This window comes from Cygnus olor, chromosome 1 (genome assembly GCF_009769625.2).
Source record: "Cygnus olor isolate bCygOlo1 chromosome 1, bCygOlo1.pri.v2, whole genome shotgun sequence".
Taxonomy (NCBI): domain Eukaryota; kingdom Metazoa; phylum Chordata; class Aves; order Anseriformes; family Anatidae; genus Cygnus; species Cygnus olor.
The window spans coordinates 184,027,895-184,054,491 of record NC_049169.1 but is presented as its reverse complement, the minus strand read 5'-3'; the positions used below and the strand labels follow the sequence as shown (position 1 = coordinate 184,054,491).

Here is a 26,597-nt window from a genome sequence, read left to right as displayed (position 1 = left end):
GTTATTCCTACAGATACTGTTAATCTATAATGACTTCAACACATTTTTATCTACTTGCTCCCTTGGTCCCAATTTCAAAACCTACTAATTGTTTTAAAATTGATGTTCAGCTTCATGGCGTTACTTCTTGCTCATGTCTTAATAAAGCTGTCTGAATTAAAAAAAAAAAAAAAAAACATTCAAGTGAATAGCTTCTTATCAAAAGCCAAAAGTTATTTGGCAAATGTATTCCATTTTGACAAATATTTCAACTGAAAACACCAGCCATTTCATTAATTACTGGAATACATATGCACAACTATAAAAGGTTTTCTTTCTTTTTGGTCCTGTGTTAACAGAGCCCCAGAAGGAGTTTACCAAGGTGGTTGGCATGTCTATGCTACAGATACCGAATGTTTGTCTTAAGCTTTCATTTCTAAATCTAAGCCAGAAAGTCTAAGTGCCAATTTTCCTGGTTCTCAGACTGTTTCACCCACTTAGATACTCTGTGCCCCTCAATCTTTGCTCACCATGCTGAGAACAATCAACGCTAATAGTAGTCTAATTGTCTTCAGATAACTAAGGTACACAGATTTTAGTTTTCCTATGTCTTACGTATAAAGCAGATCTCAGCAACTGCTTTCACAAAAATCCTTATCAACAGTACAACCCTAAACACTCCTTAATTTTAAGGTCTCATTCTCCTACATACATACATTTCTCCACCATGTCATAGCAATGAAACGTTCAGTACTTCTTTTGTTAAAAACCTTCACATACCATGCTTACTGCACTCTCATCTGGTTTCTGTTCCTCCATTCCTGATAGGCCATTTGATTATTCTTTCCTATATTAACTACTTCATTTTTGCCTTATTAAATTTTACACTGATTGCACTCCTTGTTCCCAATTCACCAAGATCATACTCTATTTAAAATAGCTTCCTCCAGAGTATTTGAAATGCTCCTCAACCTGCCCCAGAACAGATATGTTCTGGTTTAGACTCTGAAACATCTAAACATTTTTTTTTCCCTAAAAGCTTATAAGCTTTCTCCTTTTTCGGGAATATTTAGGAAACTGAACGCACTGGAGCAGAGGAGGTATTTTTAATGGAAGTGTAATAGCATTTCAGATGGCAACATTTACTACCTGAGTAGAACAACAGTAGAACAACAGGAAATAGAGTGCCTTTTTGTATTGCAGGTGCACTTACCCCAAACCCAACTTCTTGATTGTAAACTTTACTAGCACCATCATGCTCCCACTGGTGGACTGACCCTGTTCATGTTGCTACAGGGAGAAGTGCACAAAAAACAGATTATATCAGAATCAACAATTTCATATATGGACTTCTTCATGATCATGAGCTTCTGTATTTTTAACCTTTTCATTTTTAAGACAGAATTGTTGCATGCACAAGTTCATTCTCATGTGAACAGAGGGTTCCGCATTATCAGTGTCCAGTGTGCCAGGACCATTTCCCACAATACATGCATGTTGTACTCACCTCCTTCTCCATTATCTCCTCTCCAAAGAGCACGTGTGCCACTTAAACACTATATACTGCATTAGCTGTACCTCATATTTTTAATAAGGTAAGGGTATAAGACACAAGCAATGATTTCATACAGGCAGAAACAGCAGACTGTAAGAACATAAAATGTACAAACAGAACCAAAGAGATGGATTACAGCATCTAAGTGTTGTGTTCAGGAGACCATTTATCTCACACAAAAAAGCTACATAGAAACTGCTATTTGACAGAATTTACTAGATTTCACATCAAGAGGAGTTCTAAATAGGAATAAAAAAGGAGATAATACTGAAATACACAGGAAGTGTAGAAACAAGCAGTTAAAAACTCAAAGAAAATGAACGAGAAAACCCTCAGAAACAAATGATTCAGAGGCACATAGGAAATCAAGACTTGCAACACGATCCAGGAGGATAATTCAAGGACAACTAGAACAAAGAAAGTGTCAAAAGGTTTAGCTTTTGGACGCACGCTGTATAGCAGCAGCTGCAGTCTGCCATTCGAATTAATGCAAAACAGAAACAACCTGACTGCAAGCGAAGGCAGGTAAAGTATTTTAAACAGCAAACATTCTTCTGTTTAAAGAAGATTTCACTCTCCATTCATTCAGTAACCAAATGTCTCTTACAGTTTTAAGCCATTAAGGCTCCGAGTTTTACATAAAAGAAGTTTCTGAGACCCAAATCCACCAGACCAGAACAACTGATGCAGGACAGGCAATCAGCCCCAACTACTTGAGTTTTATTTTCAGTAACCTGCAACCCTGACTTCAAAGCCCTATAATACTTTGCGGGTTCCACTAGGAGTATACTACAATGTTCTGTCTTGCTTTCTAAAGTTAAGCTTACTTATCTCTGATAATTCCAAACCCATCTGTTCTCATTTTTATCCACGTGTGAAGTACCGTAACACTGTACTGCATGCCTCGGTCCCCAAAGACTTCTTGCTCTTCTATCTGTGACTTCAAGAGTTCAATCTTCAATCCTATTGAAGGATCTTGATTCCCTCCTCAGCAGCAATCTCAAGCCAAACACCTCCTTGAAGCAGGTGTTCTGACCTACTTCAAAAGTTTATGAGGGGAGAAAAGCAATGGAAAGTTTCTGACAAAAAGCTGAGAACTAACTATGTATGTGGTACACACCATTCAATTCCTGTTACATACCATTAACCCATGACAACAGGGAAACAATCTCATAGGAGGCTGACTTATTTATAGAAGCTTAAGCCCTCTTCAGAGAACTACTGTCTTCGTTCAGTACAATGGAAATATTTTAACCTACTGGTAATTGTATTAGTTCCTAAATCTGATTGAGTCTGGACATTCTGCCCCCATGAACTGGCACACAGTAGCAGGGACAGATTCAGAAGAGATTACTGCAATACTTCCTACAAGATTGAACAAATTGGTTTCAAGCTTAAAGGGGACTGGAGGAAGAAAGAAGCAGAATACATTGTACTTCAGTGATTTTACAGTACTTAAAGGATGTTCAGGAACAAGAACATTAAGTCTCAGTCCCACTTCTACTAAAATTCACCCCAGAATCCTCAAACACAAATAAAAAAGAGAACGAAACAGAACTGTATCTCAAACTTCTATACACAGCAGGTTTGTGTAAGAGAGGTCTAGATTCATCTTCTTTAATTTGATGAGCACCTGAGAAGTGAGTCAGTGCCCTGGACTCACTCTCTACACAATAAGAACTGTACGAGGCAATTCCAGATGAACAGACGTATTATCTGAAGAGATCCGCGTCTCTTCCCACTTGCTATAGGAGACAGCAAAGTGCATGGCTTAAGAAGCTGGAAAATATTGAAAATAAGATGCTTCACAGCTGACGAGTTTATGAACCCAGTTTCTAAAGTGAAAAGCTTAACTAGAAAAACAAGGCACGAAGTTGGGCCATCTGTCACTGCCATTCCTTCCACCATCCCTAATTTTAAGATCGTTTTGCCAGTATCAATTACACCATTTACTAAGTGATCATCCGCAGAATTTCCTTTTACACAACAGCTTGGCAAAATGGGAAGAGAAATGTAAATGGAAAGAAAGAAGTAAACAAAGATGCATTTGTACAAAGTCTTAAGTAGTTGTTCAAACTTAATATGACTGCAAAGAGTTATCAGCCTTAAGTTTTAGTAACTCAACTTTGTCAAAAGGCGGACTGCCAAGATTTTCCAAGTATTGGTGCAGAAAGGAAAGACCCAACAATCAGAATTACTCTAAAATGCCTAGACTAACAAGCAAATACTTAAATTCTAATTAGCTGCACAGAATTAAAATTTCTCCTACAAGACAATTCAATTTCTGAGGAAAGAAACACGTGCTACAAAAAAAATAAAAAAAACTTTCTTTTGATGCTTCTTAGAATGCAGTTAAGAGACTGAAATTTCTTGATCCTCTTGTAACAACTAGATTTAGAAGGAACAGAAAGAACCCAGTAAATCCAACATACATTACCCCTTCTTACAGTCATAGCACATCGTTCCACTTCAGAGAAAGAAGAAAAAAAAGAAAACTTATCTACGCCAATGAAAAAATACTGCTAACAATGGCACCTCCAGGGAGCAAAAAGAAAATCATTCCAGTGAACATGACAGTTTGAAAATGCACACCGTAAAGTCTTCAAACGACTGAGTTCAGCTCGTTCAGCGCAACTCATGAAATACAGCACCCTAACAGGACTGGGGAGCAGAACAAAGTTTAGGAAGACCACTATTTCAAAGCGTTACCAGAAAGATTTCAGCTGCTGACAGAGAACAAAATTGCTGTTGAGGACTGAGTGTTACTGGGCAGTAGAAACTTTTTGGTCACCACCAGTAAACTCACTCCTATCACAAAATATTTATCAGAGAAATTTTTAAGTGCTTTTCAGTCTTCTTTCACTAGAACAAAGAAACAAGCAAAACCCAAAAACAAAGAACAACCAAAAACAAAACAAACATTAAAAAAAAAAAACCCACACACACACAAAACAACCACCATCAAAAACAGAGTTGGAGATAGCTTGTTTGCTTTTCCCCTACCTCTCACCAGTTTGCAATACATAAATTAGAATTTAACTTGCTAAGTAGTAGTTCTTAGTTGTTTTGCACTCTTAAAGAAAGGAAGCAAAGTCCAGATGTATAGAAAAAGGACACTTTGTCTAGTCATTCAGAACTTTGGATTACTAGAGTATCTCCTTCGTGCTGAAGTACCCTTCCTCACACATGCAACGTGATCCTCCACTTCTGAGGAATCAAAAATGACTCTTCCAGATGACCCTCACACAAACTCTCCAATAGCTGGATGCCTTTATAGGACAGTAAGGTCAACTTCTGTGATGTTTAAAGCATACTGAAGCAGATATGCAAGCTTTCAGTCTTCTTCATTTAATAACAGCTTCTCTCCTGCATGGCATGAAAGCCAACCTACGGGCTGCAGAAGATGGAATTTTCTCCTCTGAATTTTCAGAGTAAGCCTACAATTCATACGGGATGCCAGTCAGCAACCCTGGAAACTTCCATTGTGAGAGGGCTTTTAGAGACTGAGCAACGTAGTTGCCAGTCTCAGTTTAATAGGAACCAAAACTAGACAAATGAACGCACGCACTGTTTTCAGTTAGGAATGTGCTTCTGTTCGCTCCTTTACAGACGGCTTTATCTGGGTAACAATTAAAACTGTTAGTCAATGTCGTAATGGGACATCAAAACAGCCTACTCAGAGTCACAAGGGCTCAAGGACCTGTAACAGCTCTCCTTTAACAGCAGGATAACTTCATTTGCCAGCAAACTGTTTATCCTAGCGTGCCTTTGGCGTATTTTAACCAGATCTTGATTCTTTCTTATTGAAGTCCATTTTACAAAGCAACTCCACCTTTCTCAACAGGTATCACGGGAATCTTTCAAAGCCCCTAGAGCTTACCACCACCTGCTGAGATGGGTGATTTTCATCACTGATTGTTGCTTTCATTTTTCAGTCTATCGAGTCTGCAAGTAGCATCTGTGGGCCTCTCTCCCTACAGTTGAGGAAAAAATAGCCGTCGTTCTTGTCCTTCCCCCAAAATTGGTTTCAAATGGCCAAAGCTAAGAATGACTCATCTCTCCCAGAGAAAGAAAGAGTTGTTGATTAAATATACCGCAGGCAGGAAGGAGGGAAAGTGAGTTGCATTAAAAGCTTGAGACACACTCTTTGCTCTTGGAAAGCATCTCCCATGGCAGTCCATCAGCATCTCCCTCATAGTGCCCTAAATGTCACGTCTAAGATTAGGCAGCTTAGATATTTTCCAAGGTGTAAAGGGATTCTAGTACGAACATTGAAGGATCATATGAAGGAGCAGCTTGTACAGTGGGTACACAATGAGTTTCAGCTGCCCACCTGGAATATTCTAGGTGGAAGTACAATACCGAAGTACCACTTCAAAAACATATGGACAAGTTTTCCTAGCTGTTACTTCCCTGATAAAATGCTTGTGCGATCTGCAGAAGCCATCTTTCTTAATATTTTTCTCCAATTAATCAGTACCTGCACAGCTACATCTCACAGAGAACTCAGCATGGTTCTCCAGTCAATCAACACCACCCTGTGCCTGCGGCTGGCAGGGAAATACAATGCCTCCAGTAAAAGCCACAAGTTGCAGTTAGTGCGCTCAAGAGGGGTCATACAGAAGATAAAACTGCACTTATTGTCCACATCTTTCAACACAGGAATACTTTCAAATTGTATGCATCTCAAGTGAATTGTAACTACAACCGCAGAATAAGTAAAAATAAGATGCACAACCAGCCACACAAAATTAAACGCCTATTCTATAACAGGAATGGAACTGATTACAAACACTGATGTGAATCTAAATTAGAGCACACACAAAACAAGTCGCTTGCTGAACGTAAGTATTATTTTCTTTAATGCTCATTTTGTCTAGATGGTTCTGAAACATACGGTACACAAATGTTAAGTAGAGAACGTCTTTTCATGCCTCATACCTACCTTGCTTTATGTATGCTTTTCTGTATCAAGGACAATTTGGCCAAGAGTGTACTGTAGAACACAGGTGTGATTACCAAACATTTTCCACTTGTTAAGAACAATAAATAAATAAATAAATAAGGACATGCTTAGTTTAGGTGTAGATGCAAAGAGTTGCTTCCTTTTTTTCTGAGAATTCATTTTCTTAAAGCATCAGTACTAATTCTTTGTTAAAAACTAAAATATAGGCGCCTTTGCAGACAGAATTCTAAAGGAAATAGAGTTTCCAAACTTAACAACTCACTCTTACAGCAGGGTTCCGATAAAAAACAAAACCAACATATTATACTCAATGAAGAAGCTTCACGCATTCCAGCAACGTAACTCTCCCTTTTCTTGAAGTCACAATTCTTTACATAAACTATTTAATGGCTTGTAACAAGGCTATTAAGGGACTTGCTTCCCATTTCACACTATGCTTCTCCCACACTTCTGGAAAGTACATCCTCAAGTTCCAGTAGATGTATTTCATATTTGTAAAATTAATGTTATTTGAAAGAACATATTAAAAAATAAAAATTAATCACATAGTGATTTTTATTTTGGTATTTCTGCCACTGACCACTTGTCTGTCTGGAGTCAAATCCACTGCATAATACTTAAACTGAAAAATAATTTGCATAACTGCACGTAGTTAAGCTACGCTAACCACCTGTTCAAATAAGTGGGTCCCATTACAGTACAGATGTTTGTTCTTCCAAAAGCAAATGGGGGATGTACAAGGTGATAGAGCACTTTTGTCCAAACAGCAGTCTTAGGCTAAACATGCAGATTGTAAATACCTCATACAAATACACACACTACAACACTCCAAAAAAAAAGGCACAATTTCACACGGCAATTATGTTTGACCTTCATTAATATTCTCCCATTTTATTCCTCGGTTTTGTTCTAGAAGTGCATCATTATACAGAAACCAGAGAACTGAGCTTGCAACACAGCAGTGTGGCTCTATCTCCAAGGGCAGCTTGTATCCTTGCATATGCATTGTCTCCGCACGCTTCCTTTTTACAAAACTGTATTTTAATGCATATTAAACTAAAAATGATATCTTCTGCTAAGGGAAGGTTAAAAACCAAACTGTCACGATGCAATCACGGGAAAGCAAAGCACATTTTAGCTAGAAGAAAGTGTTTGTTCCTTGCACAAGTACATGAGAATATTAAAAGGCATTTTAAGTGTTGACTTAATGCACTTAAACTGACTTTTAATCTAAAATATAATACAGTAAGAGCACAGTGTCATGATCTGAATTCCTACAGGCAGCCATTAAACCTACTCGTTCTAATTTGGTTTTCCTTACACAGCAAAGCTGATAAGGAGAAAACTTCAAGACCTTCACTTGGATAGTTTTAATTATGTCCATAAAAATGTGCATACACTATCCTAGACAGTGTGAAACCTATCCTTCTTTGAGGAACCATCAATAATTTAACTGAGAGGGTACGCTGAACGCTGGCCACCAATGTGCTACATGATTAGATAACAGTTGTATCTTATGCCCCTTTTGTGCAAATTAAATTTCTTTCTAAAAGGCTCAGAAACCTTGAAGTCAAAATATAAATTCTGATCTGAGCTATAGGGAAATGAAAATCAACTATTAACCATCATTTTTTAATAAAAAAGTAATATATTTTAAACAATACTAGATTAAATGCATCAAATCCAAAGCAAACATCTACCTAATACCGGAAAACATCAAGTTTCAGACCCTGAACTGCCACTGACCCAGTGAGACAAGATCAGTTAAGGTTTTTTTTTTTTTTCCTCCACCTGCTACTTCAGTATTAAAAATGGAAAGGGTTACTGCAGCACACCTCGTTGATCAAACTCCTCCATTCTCAGGAACACCAACACGGCATGAAGTGCAACAAGAATTAGTAATTCTCCAAAACCAAGGAGGTTTGGAGGCTCTGGGATGGGGGAAAACAACTGGACGGCACAGAACTTTCTTCCTACCAAGGTACACAAAGAACTTTCTTAATTACTCAAATTAGCGTCAATACAGGACAACTGCCCGACTCGGGTAGCAGTTAAGACTCTGACCCCTACGACTTTCTTCTGAGGGGGTCTGAGGCATCTTATGCTAGTACCCAACAATTGTCAGTGCAGGTGGGCCCTGCGGTGTGCATACAATATATGGAACTCATGCCAGTTTTTGCCATGGATGGGCAATTCCAGCGTTGGCCCCAAAATAACTCCCAAGAGAAGACCGTACAGAATAGCCTGTCTTCCAGGTTACGTTCTCAACAAATAATCCTAGGAGGGCTTTACCCTCTTATCCTTTCAGTAAATTACTTTTCTTGCTCGGAGCTTTAAGATTTTATTGCTTTTGTAAGTTAGCAATGAAAGATTTAATCACAGATTTGTTAGATTTAAGCATTCAACCCAGAGTCTTCCAGAACCTTCCCAGCTCCAACAAGAGCCACAGGAGAAGTAAACACTACTGGAAAAATTCTGGATTTACCACGGATTTCCTCCCAGTAATCATTCACAGCTTGAGTTTAGCAATAAAGAAATCAATCATCGTGCCCCCAACACCATCTGGGAGATCAGGCTTTTGGCAGAGAAAAACGGAGCAGCAATCGCCTGGCGGCGCAGGATATCAATGGCTCCCCCGAGCACGGATCATCGATTTCCCTTTCTGCCAGCAGAGTCGCTTTGCACGCTCAGCGACAAGTCTCCCTTACCCCAGTAGGGCACACACCCCTTCCTCCAGACTCTCTTCTCTTACCTATAGGGCAGCCAACTATGCAATTTCAGCTGAACAGAAAGGGAAGGAGGGAGTAAGTGCCGAGACACCCATTTCCCAGGAGAGCCTTTAGACAAAAAGGTTTCAGGCTGTGAGCTTCAGGCTGGGTTTCAGGCTGTGAGCTGGATAACAAATGCCCCAGCATGCTACTGATTAAAACTCATCTCAAATCCCAGGACTTGACAAAGAATCTAACTTCGACAACATGTGGGTCAGGAAAACTTAATCTTCCCTTCCTACCCAGTAATAAGACAGTACTATTTTTTTCCAGCAATTAGAGCTCCGAAACAGGTGTAAAGGTGTTATTTCATTTTAAAATAAACCTTTCATTGTAAAGGTGTTATTTCATTTTAAGCACAGGGGACTTTGGAATACATGACAGCCACGTCACCAAAAAATAAGTGAGCAAAGGAAACAACAGGTCACAGCAACATCCTTCCATGCTGTACTTCTTCCTAACTAAACTAGGAGTTTATTTACTTAGCCCAGAGAACCTCCCAGTAAACCCAATTGATGCATCCTTGTTACTGAGAGAGTTTACAGGAGAGATGCTGAGAACTGGAATATTCACTCAAAATCTCCTGCCAAGGTCATAGCAGAAACCACCCTTGATCTCTGCAGTAAAATGCCAATCCCTCCTCAAATTTACTCGCCTTGGCACTCCGGAGAGCACGACGCAAGGTAAGGGCAGGAGTACAGAGCTTCCCCAGACACACACTTTACCTTTGCTGCAAGCAAAATTAACTCCACGTATACACTTTTGCCCCAGGTCCAAGTTCCCAATGAAGCCACAGTAATGGGGACATTAAAAGCATGCATGCAGTAACCAGGAACTGAACAACTGTCTGTGACTGGTGTCAGAGGTTACCGACATAAAACGGCAGATGGAAGGGACTTCTGGTCAATCCAGACTTGGCCCTGATTTGAACCAGTGCTCTGAATAAGCAGCTTGTCCACGAACCAGCCATCTCTCAGATCAGAGGGTATTGCTGTAATTGTTTTCAGAGCTATGCCCGCACACTAACCCCAGTAACTGCAGACACGTTGGGCTCACCACTGGATCGGGCTGACAGAGTATTTACCTGTATCACGTGTATTTCACAGCCATCTGCTGACAGCTAGGCTCAAAGATTCACAGAAATCTGTAAAACAGTTATAATACACTAGAAATATCTTAGCCTCTAGCAGCTTCTCAGGGAGACCACTCACTCATGTCTCTGCCCAGGTTTTACACCTGTATCATTTCTTCAGTTTAACAGGTTACATTTGTAAATGCAAGTATCTGCTGTATTTCTCTAGAGTCACCATTGCTCTAAATCAATTCAGGTCATGCTGAAATTAGTTTTGCCCTTCATCAGGTTAACTGCTTCTCCAGTTTTGCTATAATTAATACGTGTCCGCAGATAAATTACAAATAAAGTGAAAGACGAAAAAGAAGTAGGATTAAAGTGTAAATTTTTTTCTTGTCCCTTCATCCCCAAATTAAACAAGAAGCCTCTCAAAATCTCACCATATCACAATTTAATCAGTCAGCAAAAAGAGACTCGGCTTAAAGATATTTCATAGAAAAAATAACCTACAAGAGACTCCTCAACAAATATGAGAAATATGAGCAACACAGTTAACCCTACCTGTTTTCCTGTGAAAGGGAAAAAAGCTCATGTTTTCTAAGCTTTTCACCTTTCTCCTGGTCCATCCTAGCTGCAGTAAGACTCAATTTGACCATTCTGGACAGCAGTAGGCCTGCATTTAGCATGGTGGAGTGTGTGTCCTCATGGTTTGTTTTTATAGTTTATGGAAAGGCAAGTATAATGACTCAAAACTGCTGCAAGAAAGAGCTGAAATGAGTTAAGAGAACAAGCTTCTTTGAGACAACATCCTTCCTTCTAGGCTTCTGGCATGCATAGCCAAAACTCCATCATGCTTTTTACTGACAGATTTAGGGCTATTATTTATCACAAATAGGATCATTGAGGCCAAGTAATATTTCACGGTATGCTCTTGAAAATATCAGAGATCTTACACAATGAACAGCGGAAGACCTGGTTCTATGTTCCAGGGAAAAGCAATTTTCTACTAATGTACTATTATTTTCCTCTGGGAAAATTACCTTTTCTTTATGCTGAGAATGATAACGGTAACAATTCTTACCTGTTTTCCATCTAGTGTGTACAAGCGTTTGACCACCCCTGAATCCAGCTTGATGGCATCAGTTATATCAGTAAGAACCTGTTCAAATGAATGCGCTGTCTTCTTGTTAAGGAGAATCCGGACTGCCTTCCGTGGTTTCACTCCACTCCTGATGATAGTGACTAGCTTAGGCCTAATGAAATCCTTATTTTCTTTTGCATCTGGAGTACCTCCTTTAGCAGTGGCAAGAGACGGCACCGAGCGAGAAGTAGAGGTTGTCTTAACATTCACTGACCAGTTTGGGTTTACATTCTTCGTGTACTCCAGTTTCTTGAAGGGTTCTATTGAACCACATACATAGCTTTCCCCTGCAGAAACAGAAGTGCGAGAGCAGCAAGTCAGATTGGAGGGGAGAAACAAAAGGAAAAAGGAAAAAAGAAAAATCAAATCATTCTCAATTATTAAACATTATTCTTATTACTCTTGATCTATAGTACATAACACGCTGATATCTTCCCCTCTCAGATGCTACAGACTATGAAATATCTTTTAAAGATCACTCATCAGCTAAGCGTCAAGTAAAGGCAATGCTGTTATGAATTGCTTGAAAGCAGCAGTTTTCTTTTCAGAAAGCACCATCACAAGTGGGGACTGCTACTGTTAGTAAGCAGTGTTCACATTAATCAGTTGTCCAGACCCAGGGCATTATCACGGTAGTCCACCAGCCTTCGTGCTTAAGTGGCCCGTTCCTAACAAAAGAGCTGGCCCCAAACACTTAAGCAGAAATAGTATGAACTGATATCAAAAACTATAGGTTACAAAATTACTTTCAATAAAAGGTTGGTGAAAATGTCACAGGAAATTTGTTAACATTTGATTATTTAAAGCTTTAAGTAACATAAAACCAGGACATAGTAAGGTTTCTTGCCTGTACCTATTATTCTATTGACTCAATGTATTATATGGAGGGAAAATGAAGGCAAAGAACAGCAATTACAGAGCTCTCCTCCCACCATAGTTGGGGCCATGGTTTAAAGAAAATGACAGTTTAATGAAAAAAGTTGATTATAGTTCAGACTTCTATTGGAACATTATCTACAATGAAGTATTTCCAGAATTACCACACCCACATTTTCTGGCTACGTTAGAGCTCCCCAGCAGTAACACCAGCATATCCCTATTCCTTAACCCATTCCAGCTGCAGGCTGGCGTGACAAAGGCACCCGCTTGTGTGCTCCCAACTTCTCCCTTGTGCTTGGCTGAGTAACTGCACTGCCAGTTGCACGGGGTAGGTTGGACCAGCTTGTTCATCTGATGGAACATAAAGACAACCCTAACGCTTTAGCAAGCTGATCCAACTCACCCTCTGGCTGCAGGAAAAGAAAAAAGATGGAAAAAAAACACCCCATGAGATCCAGCAGGACCACACCTTCTGGCAGAGTGCAGTTAAACTGGATTACAAGTAATGTAAAATCATCTCTGAGTAATACCACAAAAACATTTGAGATGTTTCATGTCTTCTGAGTTCAATAGTTCAGTAGAGACCTTTATATTAGCAGTTTACCCCAAGGTATTAAGATAAAAACAGAACAAAATGCAGTAATGTACCTCCTAGGCGAAACAGCACACAAGAACCAAACCCCCTAAACACTAGAAAACAGACCTACCTAGTGATCCCTACCATAAGCAAGGAGGATTCGTGTTTTAATTATTATAAAGAACAAGTATTTAGGTTTTTTTCTAGACACACGTTAAGATTTCAGGGCCCTTCAACCCCACAGACAATACAGCACACAGTAATACAAGGAATGCTGGCAGTTTAGTTACCACAGTTAGAACTGGAGGGGAAGATGAAGGGGAACCCACTGGGGCATAAGGTCCCAGGATGCAAGAGAGGTTCAGGTCTTGTACTAGCAGAGTTGGCATGATGCTCCAAAGGGGAGATAATAAAGACAGGAAGATGTTGTAAAGATCAACAAATGATCTTTAGAACAGACGAACAGATGTTGTAAAAACTAGAAAGCCAGCAGGACACCAAGAGTATACCAAAGAATTCAGAGCCACATGTGAAGATGGACCACTGAGCAGAAAAGATAAATGCAGTGACAACACAAGATCAAGCAAGAATCATAGGAAGATTTTTGTTTGTTTGTTTTTTTTCTTTTAATGTTCTCTTGAAGCTGAGCACAAAATGCAGAACGGGAGATGAAGTAACACATTCCAATGTCTGATAGTCACTGTGGAATTTCAAGTTCATCTGCACTTTGCAGTGACTTCTTAAGTGTTAAGAAAGGAATCTAAGACTGAATGCTTACACCAACCTTAAGAGAGAGAAAGGTAAACTCTTACTGAGAGAGAGAGAGAGAGAGAGAGGGCACTCACTACGTATCTGGTAACAACAGAAGAAAAAGGCTTAGCAGCAGGAATGACCCAGGAGTGAACAAACAAGACATATTCTCTTTTATTTATGTCCTGTTCCAGTATTTTTTGCACTAGCTACTCAATTACAGCAAGGTCAGAACGCACCCACAACACGTTATCTTTAAAATTTGTTAATTTTATAAAACATTAATAATGCTTTGTAGAAAGAAAAAAAGTAAAAAGATCCTGCTATGAATAGGACCACCCTCAATACGATAGTAACCGTTGTATAAAATAGAATTTTGTTTTTTACTTCTGGTAAGTATCTGTGCAATTTTAGCCCCCTCTAGAAAATTTTAAACAAAATTTATTCTTGCCTCCACTTGAGTTTTTCATGAGATTTAAAAATCACCAACAACCTCTTTGGGAGGAAAAAAAAAGTAGAAAACATTTACTTTCAGAGTCAGAAAGTGTTTGGCTTACTGGCATAAAATAAGGATTATTTCATTAAAAAAAAGGCTTCATATTAAAACTCACTTCTCAAGGGGTAGGTGAATAAACAAATGGCTGTGTACAGCATACCCACAAGTTTTACATTACATTTATAAAGAACAAATTTGGTTCCTTTTAAGAAAAGGACAGCATTCCATGTGGTTTTTAATACCAGCTATATTTAAAGGTCAGCTGGCTTCCTTGCAGTGTATAACAGCACATCATCTCCTAGCTACAAAATTAGTTTTGTGTAAATGACCATAAAATACTCACTGAAGCTGTAGGAGTATTTTAACATCAGACTGCTTTCCCCTTCATTTTCAACAGTACTATATTACACCAATAAAATATGTGCACCAGGATACTCTTTTTTCCCTTGAAGGGGCTTACATTTATATACAGAACGTCTCAGAGACAGAATATCCAAAGCCTTGTAAGATTATCTATGATAAGAGCTATCATGTAAGAAAACAGAAATAGAGACGCCTCTACCATCATATTGTAAACTTAAGATTGTTTATTCCTCCAACACTTTGCTTGAAGTACAAAAAAACTTTAGGGAATTTGGTCTGTGACTGCACTTGTCGTTCACAGGTGCTCCTATGGGTCAGCCCTGAAAGAACACAAGCCAAACAGATCAGAACCCCGTCCTAAAAAGCATCTTGTACCTCATCTTAAAAATGTGTAAGTACTATTTTATGGTGATATTCAGCAATTTTCGAGTACTCCTGATTTAAGTATAAGCGTAGATTTCCTGAACTTGGGACCCATGTTGACCGCAGCCAGAAATTTCATTGTGTAATTTAATCCTTTATCATTCACGTTGCTTATATACAGAGGAAATGCCAAAATACAGGACAAAAACCCTTCACCTTGGTTTTCATCCTCTCTTCTTGTTCATAGTTACCTTAAGAAGAGATGACTGCAAAAAGAGTTTCACAATGGACATGACGTACTAGTCCAATAAATTCACCTTCTGCCTTTACTACCGCTTCCTCAAAAGTCCCTCCCAGCTGCTGTAATGATGAGGCAAAGAGGTCAGTGTCTCAACAACGTGAATCAGTCTGGAAGAAAACAGGCTCACTGCAGTTAGGACAAGACTAAAACTTTCAAGTGATGAAGCAATTTTTTTATTTGTTTTATTTTTGGCAACCTTTGGCTACCGTTGTCTTGCAGACAACAGCCTCAGCACAGTGATTTGTACCAGAAGGGAGACAGAAACTAATTTGCTGACAGCTCCAGAAAAATAGAGAAACACACTTCTAAGGGGTAACTGGACTCAAGCACCACCAACTCTTGGTCCGGGTCAGACCTAAGCACGAGGCCCTGGAGCAGGTCCAGAGAAGGCCTACAAAGCTGGTGAAGGGCCTGGAGCACAAGTCCTGTGAGGAGCGGCTGAGGGAGCTGGGGGTGTTTAGTCTGGAGAAGAGGAGGCTCAAGGGAGACCTCATTGCCCTCTACAGCTACCTGAAAGGAAGGTGTGGGGAGCTGGGGGTCGGCCTCTTCTCACAGGTAACTAGTGATAGGACAGGAGGGAATGGCCTCAAGTTGCGCCAGGGGAGGTTCAGGTTAGAAATGAGGAGACATTTCTTCTCAGAAAGAGCAGTCAGGCATTGGGACAGGTTGCCCGGGGAGGTGGTGGAGTCACCGTCCCTGGGGGTGTTCAAGGAGAGGTTGGACGTGGTGCTTAGGGACATGGTTTAGTGGGTGACATTGGTGGTAGGGGGACAGACCAGATGATCTTGGAGGTCTTTTCCAACCTTAATGATTCTACTCTGTGAAAATACAGCCCACAAGTATCAGTTTTGACTGACTGACTGCTGGAAGAGGAGGGTAATCTGTAGAGGGAATAATCTCTGAACACTAGATTTGTAACAGAAGACACATGTTGAAGAAGGAGATACTGGATTAAAAAAAAATTAGGAGACTGCCTACTTAAAATATCCATTAGACAGCACTTCCCCAAGAGACGGGAGTCAGCATTTCCCAGTGCAGTCATCGGTCCCTAATGAAATTTTGACTCTTGATTACAGTATCAATAGGCATTAAGAGAGGAAAGGGGGGACATCCAGCTGTTTGGTGACATCTGACATCTAGGAAAGAGTCATTTATGAACATTCAAAAGTAACCCTTCCCTGACAAACCCCTGCCTCCTCACCTTCTCATCTCAGCAACACTGTGAATGAAATGCACCGCACTTTAAACCTTTAAAAAGGTACACAACACTTGTTTTCTGATTTTGAAGCTGTAATCTCACAACGTAAGTTGTGTGAGTGCTCAACACTTCAGAAATTCCAAGTGGAACAAGAATAAATCTCAAAATAAATCTTAGTATCTAGAGACTAGTAGAAAGCTAGTCATATAGAAGGACAGATCCCAAAACATGATTTATGTTTAAAAACAAATAAAAAAAATGCCTACTACCCAGAGTTATACATCTGTCAAAATTCAATACAGATGAACCACTACAGCCATTGAACGCTGAGGGATAGTTCTTATAGGTCACAACGGAACTTCATAAAATGCTTCATGTATTAAATTTAAAATATATATATACATATATTATTGTATATATATATTATATAATATATATATCTGTATACAGGGTGGCTGCTAACTCTAAGTACTGATGCAAGTGTTTGATTCCCTCTTTGGCATATGGGCATTAGCAGTTAGTTTGTTTCTTCCAGCTTGCTAATTTTCTCATTACCAGAATAACCAAGCCAGTATCTCTTAATTAAAAAAAAAAAAAAAAAAAAAAAAAAAACACACTTATTTTCCTTACATTGCTTTTCTACGCTAAAGGCAATCTGGCCTAAAATAGCTTCATACAGAAGCCAGTTGGTCTTAGGTAGAAAACCCTGGAGAACAAATGGAGAACCTGCTTGAATCACGGAAGCAGAGAAGGAACAATCACCGTTTGTGAGGCAGCACAACTTCCAATTTATTGAGGCAGCCTTGGTTCCTTGTAGAAGGGTACACGCTAGGAAAAGAAAATTCATCTACAAACTGCAAAGGTGGGCAAACTGCAGTAATGGCACACTTGGGTGGTGAGACATCCCAGTGGAGATGCTCAGTCATTCACTGCAGTCTGTTTCCCCTGTAGATGTGACAACGGACAGATTAAGACAGTGGGGAAGGGGAATGGCACCCCCAGCACCCAGTGCACACCTGCTCTTCTTCACCTCCACCCCTTTTTTTGCTTGGCTTCATACCAGCAAAAGACAGAGGAAAAATCTCTCAGGGGGGATGATGAGGAATTCTGACTATCCTCCACCATGCAGAGCAGACTGCAAAGGAAGATGACCTGAACCAACTAAGTTACTACCAGATAGTTCCCAGATGTGTTAGTTAATAGAGCAATAACCTACTTAAACTACATTACTGCTGCCTTGTCTTTTTGCAGTGTCTGAGAAAATGCAACGCTGCAAATGAGATGGAGCACCTATAGGAAATACATCTGACCTGCCCACGCTCACCTAGCAATCAGACACACCATGAACTTGAAATCAGGTCTCCTCAGATTTTCTAAAGGACTTTTTGGCACATTTTTTTCTGCTCAGCTCAGACTAAAAATTCTTCTTTCTTCCTCTTTGCAATCCAGGGGAAAAAATAGATATATTTCTTTCCCATTCCGTTGCCTCCTTCCAGATTTCCTCAGTCTTGCTAAAAGCAAGATTGGTCCTGGATAGGTCTTGTACATGCTTTTAAGATTACTCGAAAGCACCTAGATTTTCTTGTTGCTGTTGTTTTTAAAAAGGGCCTTCCAAGAATTTGTTTAGGAAGTCATAATGTGAATTGACTGGCTATTGTGGCTAATGGATGAATCTTCTCAAATTCATCAAATAAAATAATCAAATAGCGCCAAAACAACCCCCTACCATTTTATGCAACAGAATTATTCAGCTGTTTGTTCATTAAACAATATAAGGATTGCAGACATTTCTGCCATAGGATCCAGTCCAAGTTTCAGTAACTTTGATAGCCCTGGATTAAGTCCATGGTAAATATCCAGTATAAATTCAATCCTATAAACAAGCGTCCACATAGATTCAGCTCTGCAAACATTTAAACAGATACTTTACTATTATTATTTCCACTGCATGTTGCACATGAACCTTTCCAGCCCACTGATTCCCAACCACTGAGGTAGGCACGACCTAGAAGAAACAGCAATAGCTCCAGAGTGCATCAGAGACTGATTCCTGCAGGCAGACCAGGCTGGGCTTCTCACCAGCACTGCTGGAGCGGGCAGCAAAGTCAAGGAGGCAGCAGCAGGAACAGATGCAAGACCAGAAAGCAGAGATGTGAGAAACGAGGTGACGGTGGAAGTAGCAAGACACATACAAAGAGCCAGGAAATCTTTTACAGCCCACCACTTCAAGCAAGGAGACTGCTTTCTAAAATTTTCCACTGGAAGGCAGCTTCACTGCTGCGAATGCTAACTGCCTGTCTCCCCTCGCAAGAGCCTTCTCAACCCTCACGTGGTCCATCACCTACCTCCTCTGCCACTCCTGAGAGATTCCTACCTCCAAACAATTTTTAACCAGATTTTCAACCTGGTATATTTGTGCTCTTTCAAGCTGCTCCTTCAATTAGGATTACAGCTGCCAGACAATCCTCCTAGAGACATTGATTTTTTTTTTCCAACTATTCCTTAGTATTATTTTTACAATTATGCCTACACAATCTGCATGTACGCATACAAATCTTTACAATAGCTTGGCAGCACACCCAATACTGGCATGTGACAATGCTGTTTCCTAGTACTCTCTCACCCATCTTGTGGTTTGGGGTTTTTTGGTTTGTCTTTGACTGCCAGTTCTCTGCTGCCAGCTTCATCTTCTGTGGTAGGTAATGTGGAAACTTAAAACAATTGATTCTGGTTCGTACCCAAGGCTCTGAGGTAATATTAAAATAAAAATTAATGAGAAAGGGATGCAGTACTGGCTATAGATTGATTCTGTGGTCTTTGTTCCACGCAGTAGGACCCCAAGAGTAAAAACTGTAAATAAAACCCTTTGTTTCAAATGTATCCTGCTCATTCCAACCTATTAGTGGTCTTATTGCACCATCCAATGGTAATTCTTGGGGTAAGAACCATCAGTCCACCTCCATCGACAGCTTTAAAGATGGTACCCTTTTGGAAAAGCCAAAGGAATTCAGTCATTTCCAGAGACTTTGTTTACAGCTAGACGATTTAGCCTTAAAAGCAGCTTCACCTTTATTGTTTCTACATGCCAGATTACATATCATACTCAGACGATAAAGTCATTTCACATTTGGAAACCGTTATTTCAAGGTAAGAGGGTTCTGAGCATCAGGTCTGACAAAAAGAAGATAACCTGAATCCGTTACATCCTTTACTTCATCTAAGGTGAAAGCAAAGAAGTTGCTGAGCTTGTGAGACTTTTTCTAGCAGCAGCTACACACTTAGGGAAGTCATTAATTTCAGGTAGAAGCAGGACATGTCCATGCACCTCAAAATAACCTACACCACTAGCATACACCCGTGCCAGCTCTGAACTGTATGCAGGGGAGAACTAAACATTACTGAAGCAAAACAGCTCCTTTGGGACCACCTTTCACACAGTTCTATGGATTTTGCTCAGGGATGAAAGGCAGTGGCTGCTGTTTTGTATTCCCCAGGAGCCAGCTGCTTGTCTTTGTTCATTTACCCATATGGGAAGGTAAGAGTTGAATAACTTCCTCACAGGCATAAATGCCAATCTCCAAATCAAGGCCTTACATGTTTACCTTGCAATGCCATCACCAACTCAGGACTCATCAAAATACATAAATAAAGACTAGGATCTAAATTTGTAAGTCTCATGAAATTAATTCATACAGTAAGGGAATGGTCTCACCATGAAGAAAGCAACACTTCAGATTCGAGCACAAATGTTATTTAGCAAAAAAAAAAAAAAAAAAAGCAATTTTCCAGCTATTTAAACATGAAGTACAGCTTCAAGCTAATTGATGCTATACCAGACTAGCCAAACACTAACAAATTTGTACAGTAAAGAGTGAAACGGGCTTACATAAAACGATCAGTGAGCTAATACATGGACTTGTACTCTACAATGAAGCTCTGTAAGGGGACCAGAACAAAACACCCCACCGTACAGCTTCATACAAATAGGCAGAAGCGCACTTTCAGGTGGAACAAGGATGTAGCTCATTACTTAGACACAAAAATTGACTTCTGTAAATCCCGCAGTGTCAATGGCACAAGAAAATAAGATTGTCCAACCTGAACTCTACACAGCAAGAGATGTGTTCGTCATAAAAGTAAGGAACAAAGTCCCACAGAACTTAAGAAAATCCCCAAGCCCTTCTTTAAAATAAAACTTATGACCTGGTACTGTCATTCACTTTGATTTATTTTGTCATAAATAGAGAAGAATAACACCAGTTATAAGTCAGTCAATCTTACAGGTTGCTGAATTTATTTCTGTATTCAGTTCTTTCTTTTTAACAGCTGGTTGTGACTGGCAGCAAAGGCTATGCAAATCAACATTAATATCAATGCTACTTGCTTCTTGATGAGCATACCAATCAAATAAGCACAATTATTTATACCGCTACTGAGAAGAAAATACACAAACACTGCTTTTAAATAGATGTTGATTAATATTGGTCTTTCCTCCCAGTAATCAATTTTCTCCACTAATTAAATATCACCCTCACAAATACATTTCTAACTCTGCCCTACAACTCATGACGTTGATCTTAGAACCAGTTACCTTTCCATTTTGCTAGAACTACGGTCCTAAATCCAAAAACTCTTACTTACACGGGCATTCCCATCACTCCAATTTCTCTCACCATCTTTGTTTTGTTCCTGTTTTGCTTTGTAGGAAAGGAAGATTATCAAGAATACCCTCTTCCCAAAATTTCTCTTTAGAAAGCTTTCCTCTGTTATAGTATCTAAAGGAGACAACTCAGTGGTGGCTGCACACCAGCTATGTAGAGATGTGCTCCTCTTTCAGGAACCCTTTTCTTCTTCTCTCCCCAAATTAGCATTCTTCTGATCATCTCATTACACCCTGGCACTGTAAGTTCTCTCACCCCATGCTAAAAATGAAAATCAGGAGGAAATTGCAAACTCTGTTGAAACTCTAAATTAGCTCCCCAGCAGCTACAGGTCCATAGGTTTTAGTTTACAGGTTTGACCAAGGCACATTGAGACCAAGGGCAGGATGAAAGCAACAACCAAAACATTATTGTTCAGCCTTTGTTTTCTTTGATCACAGCCAAGGATCTGCACTTAAACTTTAGACAAGAAACATGTCGGTTATGCCCGTGTACTGGTTAATGCTTTCAGACCTAATACATTTTCATGTTTTATACTAAGATCTATTGTCTACACACATAAAAAGACATCCACTGCCAGTCAGAAGCACTTTACGTTGCAGTAACTGATAGCGCTTTATAGTGCAGGAACACAAACTTTATTAAAAAGCAACCTAAGGACACCAATGAACTAGGGAAGCAGAACAGCAAAACTTTTATCTCCTGCAGTGTTTAATTCTATTCAAACCATCTTCCCCAGCTGAACCACAGCTACAACATTACTCTTTAAATGGCTGCCTACATCTATTCCACTCTTTGAGCAAAGGGTACTTTACTTGGCATATCATTTGTAGCAAGAGTTGGAGTTCTTCACTTGGTATAGAGAGACTTAAAAGAAATAACAAAAAATAAATAAAAATCAGAACTGACTTTCCTCTAGAGGTGAAGATATCTGCTGATGACACCTAGAAAATCTTGGACTTTGTCAAGTTTAACTGACTAAACTCTTGTTGCCATTTTAAATAAGCAAGTTCAGAAGAAGCAGCAGGTGAGGTCTTCAAGATCTAGGTCTACCAACACTAAGTTGATAGAGAAAGAGAAAGGTTAGACTACTGTCAACATGAGGGAAATAAGTAGCAAGGCAACAATACTTCAAGGCACAATTTAAAATATTCACAATTCTAGGTCATTAAAGATCCTTTTCCTATCAGTAAGAACAATACTGTTACTTATTTTTGGAAGATTTAACAGGTTAGACAAAAAAAACACCGACTCGAACATAACTCTACACTTCCAAATCTTACTGCTTACCTTCTACTAGCTGGTCCAAGGAGGAAATCTTCTTGGAGCCATCAATCGTGTAGATTGTTCTCACTCCCTGGGGCAGATTCACATTGTCAGACAGAGTTCGGGTCAGATCAGCCAGCAGAGCTTCAAAAGATCTAAACCGGTCAGGGGAGATGGCATATACAATCCCTTTGAAATACCGGTCTCCGTTACGATAGAAGCGAACTTTCTTGGCTTTCTTCTCAGAACTCAGGGTCTGTAGAGTACGGGTTCGGTAAAAGCTGCAGTGGGCACTGTGGGTAGGGCTAGGCAAACCATTCACCCGGGACCCTCTGCCATACCGCTGCGCTTTATCACGCTCATCAAAATGCTCCAGCTCCATATCTCTCCCAAAGGACATCTTGAAGTTCAATCTAAGGGATGCACAAGAGAAGAGAAGGAGTTTAACAACTTACTCATTTTATGGGAGCTCACTTTAAGATAGCAAGGAATATACAAGTCATACACAGAAGACTGCTTTCTAGGTTGAGAAAAACGCTCAAGTGAAACCACACTACATTCACGTGTTCATTTTACAACCCTCCTGCCATGCCATAAAATCTGGTTTATTAGTCAGGCTTCTATATGTCATAGAAACACCACTCAGGAAACCCACTGCCAACAATACACAAACATTAAGAACTGTTTATTTAAATTCAGTAAGAGCTCTGAAACCAAGGTGACAGAGCTACTGGAAAAAAGACAAATGGGTCGGCTTTCTACTTTTCCTCATCTTACATTCAGGTGGTATTTGAGACCATTCGCCCCCACTGAACTGTTTGTTCCATCTGTGATCTCAAAAGGTGTCACCTCAAAAGGTAGTAATTGCTTACTGAATGGCAACAAGTAAGAACTCAGAGCAATAGCTGTTGCACGCTGGTGATGAGAATCAGGACTACCACTACAAATAAGGTGACTTGGTGGGTCAAATCCACTGCCAAAATGCCTTTGCTTATTCCAACCGCTGTTTTCCCTACAGTCTTAGCTTTGTAATAATCTATTTCAGTTGTCCTTATACTCTGATATACTCTAGATATTCTGAAAAAACAGAAATGCTCAAATGCTGTGGAAAAAAAAAAGGTAAGAGGGAGAGAGGGAGCCATAAAACTTGTATTATTCAATGAGCAAGCTACTTCTGTGCTTTATAAAATTTTCAAGAAGCATCATTAATATCCTAAGGCTAGCATTCAAAGTGGTTAATGGTGACAGCTTCTTTTGCCAAGAAACCTATCACTGAAGGAGTGAGAAGTTCAACATCAGTCAGCAAACCAGCAACTCACATCTCCCATGCTTGACAGTGGCAAGGACCTCTCAGTTCTCACCAAAATGATCCCAGCCAGTTGTTCAACACAGTTCAGATAAATGAAAATTCACATTTTCAGAAATGAAATCATGGAGGCACATACTTGCTCTCCGTTTTTTTTTTTGTCAACGCAAGACTAAATACTACAAACTGAACATATTTTTTTCTATACTTAAAAAAAAAAAAAAAGTGAAGATTAGAAAACAACCAAAAGATCATCAGGTTCAAAACGCATTTATCTAATTTAAGAGCCACCTAGATTTGCAGTTGTCTGCAGAACAGCAAAGCACAGTAAGTTTATTTATAGCACAGATACACAGACCTAATTTAGAAGTGGTCTCTCTCATTGATTTCCAATAAAATGGAAAAAAAGTAGCAAGCACAAGCTTTGTTTAAACCACTCATAATTATACATCCATTAAAAAAAAAAAAAATCCAGACCCAGTGTAAAGCAGTAGGAGCAAACACAGAAAGACCTATAGATGCTCTTTAACTTACACAAGTTTGTATGAAAACAGTGATTGTACAGCTGGACTTTGATGCTTTAAAGCTGTAGGGAATGTGCTCAACAACTTCTCTGAGCTGTTCACATGCTTAACTAGACCAAGCACCTAAGGCTAACCACTGCAAGCACAGGGCCTTGGGAATTATTTACCCTGGTTTAGGTACAGCTCACAACTTGTTCTGTTGTGTAGGCATGGGGTCATGTGCTTATGTATATATGCAAGATTTATATTTCTAAATACTTTAAAAGCAATCTAGTATGTGTGGATATGTATGTATATGCATACATATTGCATCATATAAAATGTGTGTGTATGTATACACAAGAAAATGTCATACATATATAAATATAAAAGAAAAATAATCTGTCGCCCCTCATCAGTACCCATACACAGTTCAACTAAGAAGGCATGAACATCCACTATGGCATTTCACTGACAGACTGCCATGGGTCAAATACTAAACAGTATTTAATGGCCATGGCTTATGATCAAGACTATACCACTGATGACTCTATTTAAAAAGAATTATTTGTAAGCTGTTTTGCTTCATTTTTTCCATTCTATGAACCTGTTATTTCTGAAACTCGCCATTCAAAAGCTGTATGTTGGAAGCAACGCCTGTGACGGGAGAAATGGATTCTTCTGAGGTCTGCTGTTTCCTTTGCCCAAACCATCTCAAGCACACAAAAGGAAAACTAAGTTTCTATGAAGATACACTCCTAAAAAAGACTTTCGGCTCTAATAATTTTGGGTTTTGGGGGAGAGAGAAGCACGAGGCACTGCCCTTTCTTCCGCACGCTTACGCTTCAATTGATAATGGCCGTAATTCCCAATTACGCCCTCTAAAAGAGAAATGGAGCTCCCTGCACAACGCCACCTCGCTCTTTGCAGACAAGCGCGTGCAAAGCACAAGGTCAGAAGCAGACAAAGAAATCCTAAATAATTTCACCGCACGTTGCGAGTGTGCGGATAAATATCGTATGGCTGCACACACACACACATACGCAGACGGAGATGGGTTCACTTCACGGGGCACACCCCAGCAACAGCAGCGTGCCAGCGATGGCTGGCTGGGCGATGCAGGTGCGGGGGAGCGCTTACATAAAGCACACGGCGATAGGCGCTGGAACCATCACCCAGACCGAAAAAATATAAAAAATAAAATATGGATGCATGCGACGGCGGCTTAAAATAAATAGATATTGTGCTGGGGTGAGGGAAACATGCTCGAAATACACCGAGGAGAGCGCTGAGGTGGCACCCAGTACCTCAGCCCCTTCATGAACCCACCACCACCACCCCGGTCACAAAAGCGGCCCCGGGCGCCCTCCCTCCCGGCCGGGGGCCCACCTGCCGGGCTCCCCGGGCGCAAGGGGCCTCTGCCCGGCCTCAGCCACCGCCTCGGGGCCGGCTGCAGGCGGGGGACAGCGCCGGGAAGCCCCCGCGGGCGGCACCACGGGCACAGGTGCAGGGCGGCGGGCACCCAACGGCCGCGCCCCACCGGTCCCCGGGCACGGCGGAGGGGGCGTCCGCAGCCCCCCGGCCCTCACCTGCTCTCCGCAGCCCGACGAGCGCTTCTCCCTCGGACCAGCCGGCGGGGCGCGGAGGGAAGGAGGAGGCGGCGGCGAAGCGAGCTGGGAGGCGGCTGAAGAGCGGCGCCTTCCCCCCCGCCGCCGGCGACCACCCGGCTACGATCGCGGGAGCGGCCGCGGCAAGCGGCTCGGGCGCCTTTGTTACGCCTCCCCCGGCTGCAGAGGGCTGTTGGGGAGGGAGCCCGGGCTGCAGCTGCTTCGCCTTTCTTCGGCTGCTGCCGCTGGCGGTGATTTGCATTAGCCCGGCCCTCATTGACATGCGGCTCTCCGCAGCAGCCTCTCCCCGCCGCTCTCTCCAGAGGGCGGCGCCGCCGTCTCCCCCTCTCCCCCCGTCTCCCCTCGCCGGGCGCTGCGGGGCGACCGGCACAGCCCTGCCCGCGGCTGCCTTCAGGCCATTTCTGCCTGCCCGCCGCCTCCCTCACCCGCCCGGCCGCTGGCGAGGCCCTGCCCTGGAGTCCGAGGACGCCTTTAGGTGTTTTTACTGAAAATGTCACTTGGCGTTTCCCAAGGGTCTTCCCTGATCCCAAGAGTCTTCCCTGATCCCAAAGGTTTCCCTGATCCCAACAGTTCTCCCTGATCCCAAAGTACTGAGGGTGCACCCAGTCACCGCAGCCTCGTGACAGGACTTTTTTGTGTATTGAACGTTGAATTGGTGTGGAGTTTAGGTACTAAAATGGAGCCAGGCTTCCTCACACCACTTGAGTAGCTGCAGGCTGACCGTGGAGCTCACTAACCTCCACAGATTCCCCGTTTTAATGCTTAAATTTCCCAGAAGAGGTATTTGCCCAAAGGCATTTCAGGCTTCATCTGGCTGACCAGGCT

At 41.0% G+C, this 26,597-nt stretch overlaps 1 protein-coding gene across 1 annotated transcript in view; it reads right to left on the bottom strand.

Moving 5' to 3' along the window:
• The window catches only part of DCLK1 (doublecortin like kinase 1), a 240,614-nt gene extending 214,446 nt beyond the window's left edge, over nucleotides 1-26,168 (bottom strand). The window contains 3 exon segments of the mRNA XM_040569457.1: nucleotides 11,422-11,768; nucleotides 22,360-22,748; nucleotides 25,734-26,168. Coding sequence (XP_040425391.1) covers nucleotides 11,422-11,768; nucleotides 22,360-22,735 — 723 coding nt within the window. The 5' untranslated portion in view covers nucleotides 22,736-22,748; nucleotides 25,734-26,168.
• Nucleotides 26,169-26,597: the final 429 nt, after the last annotated feature.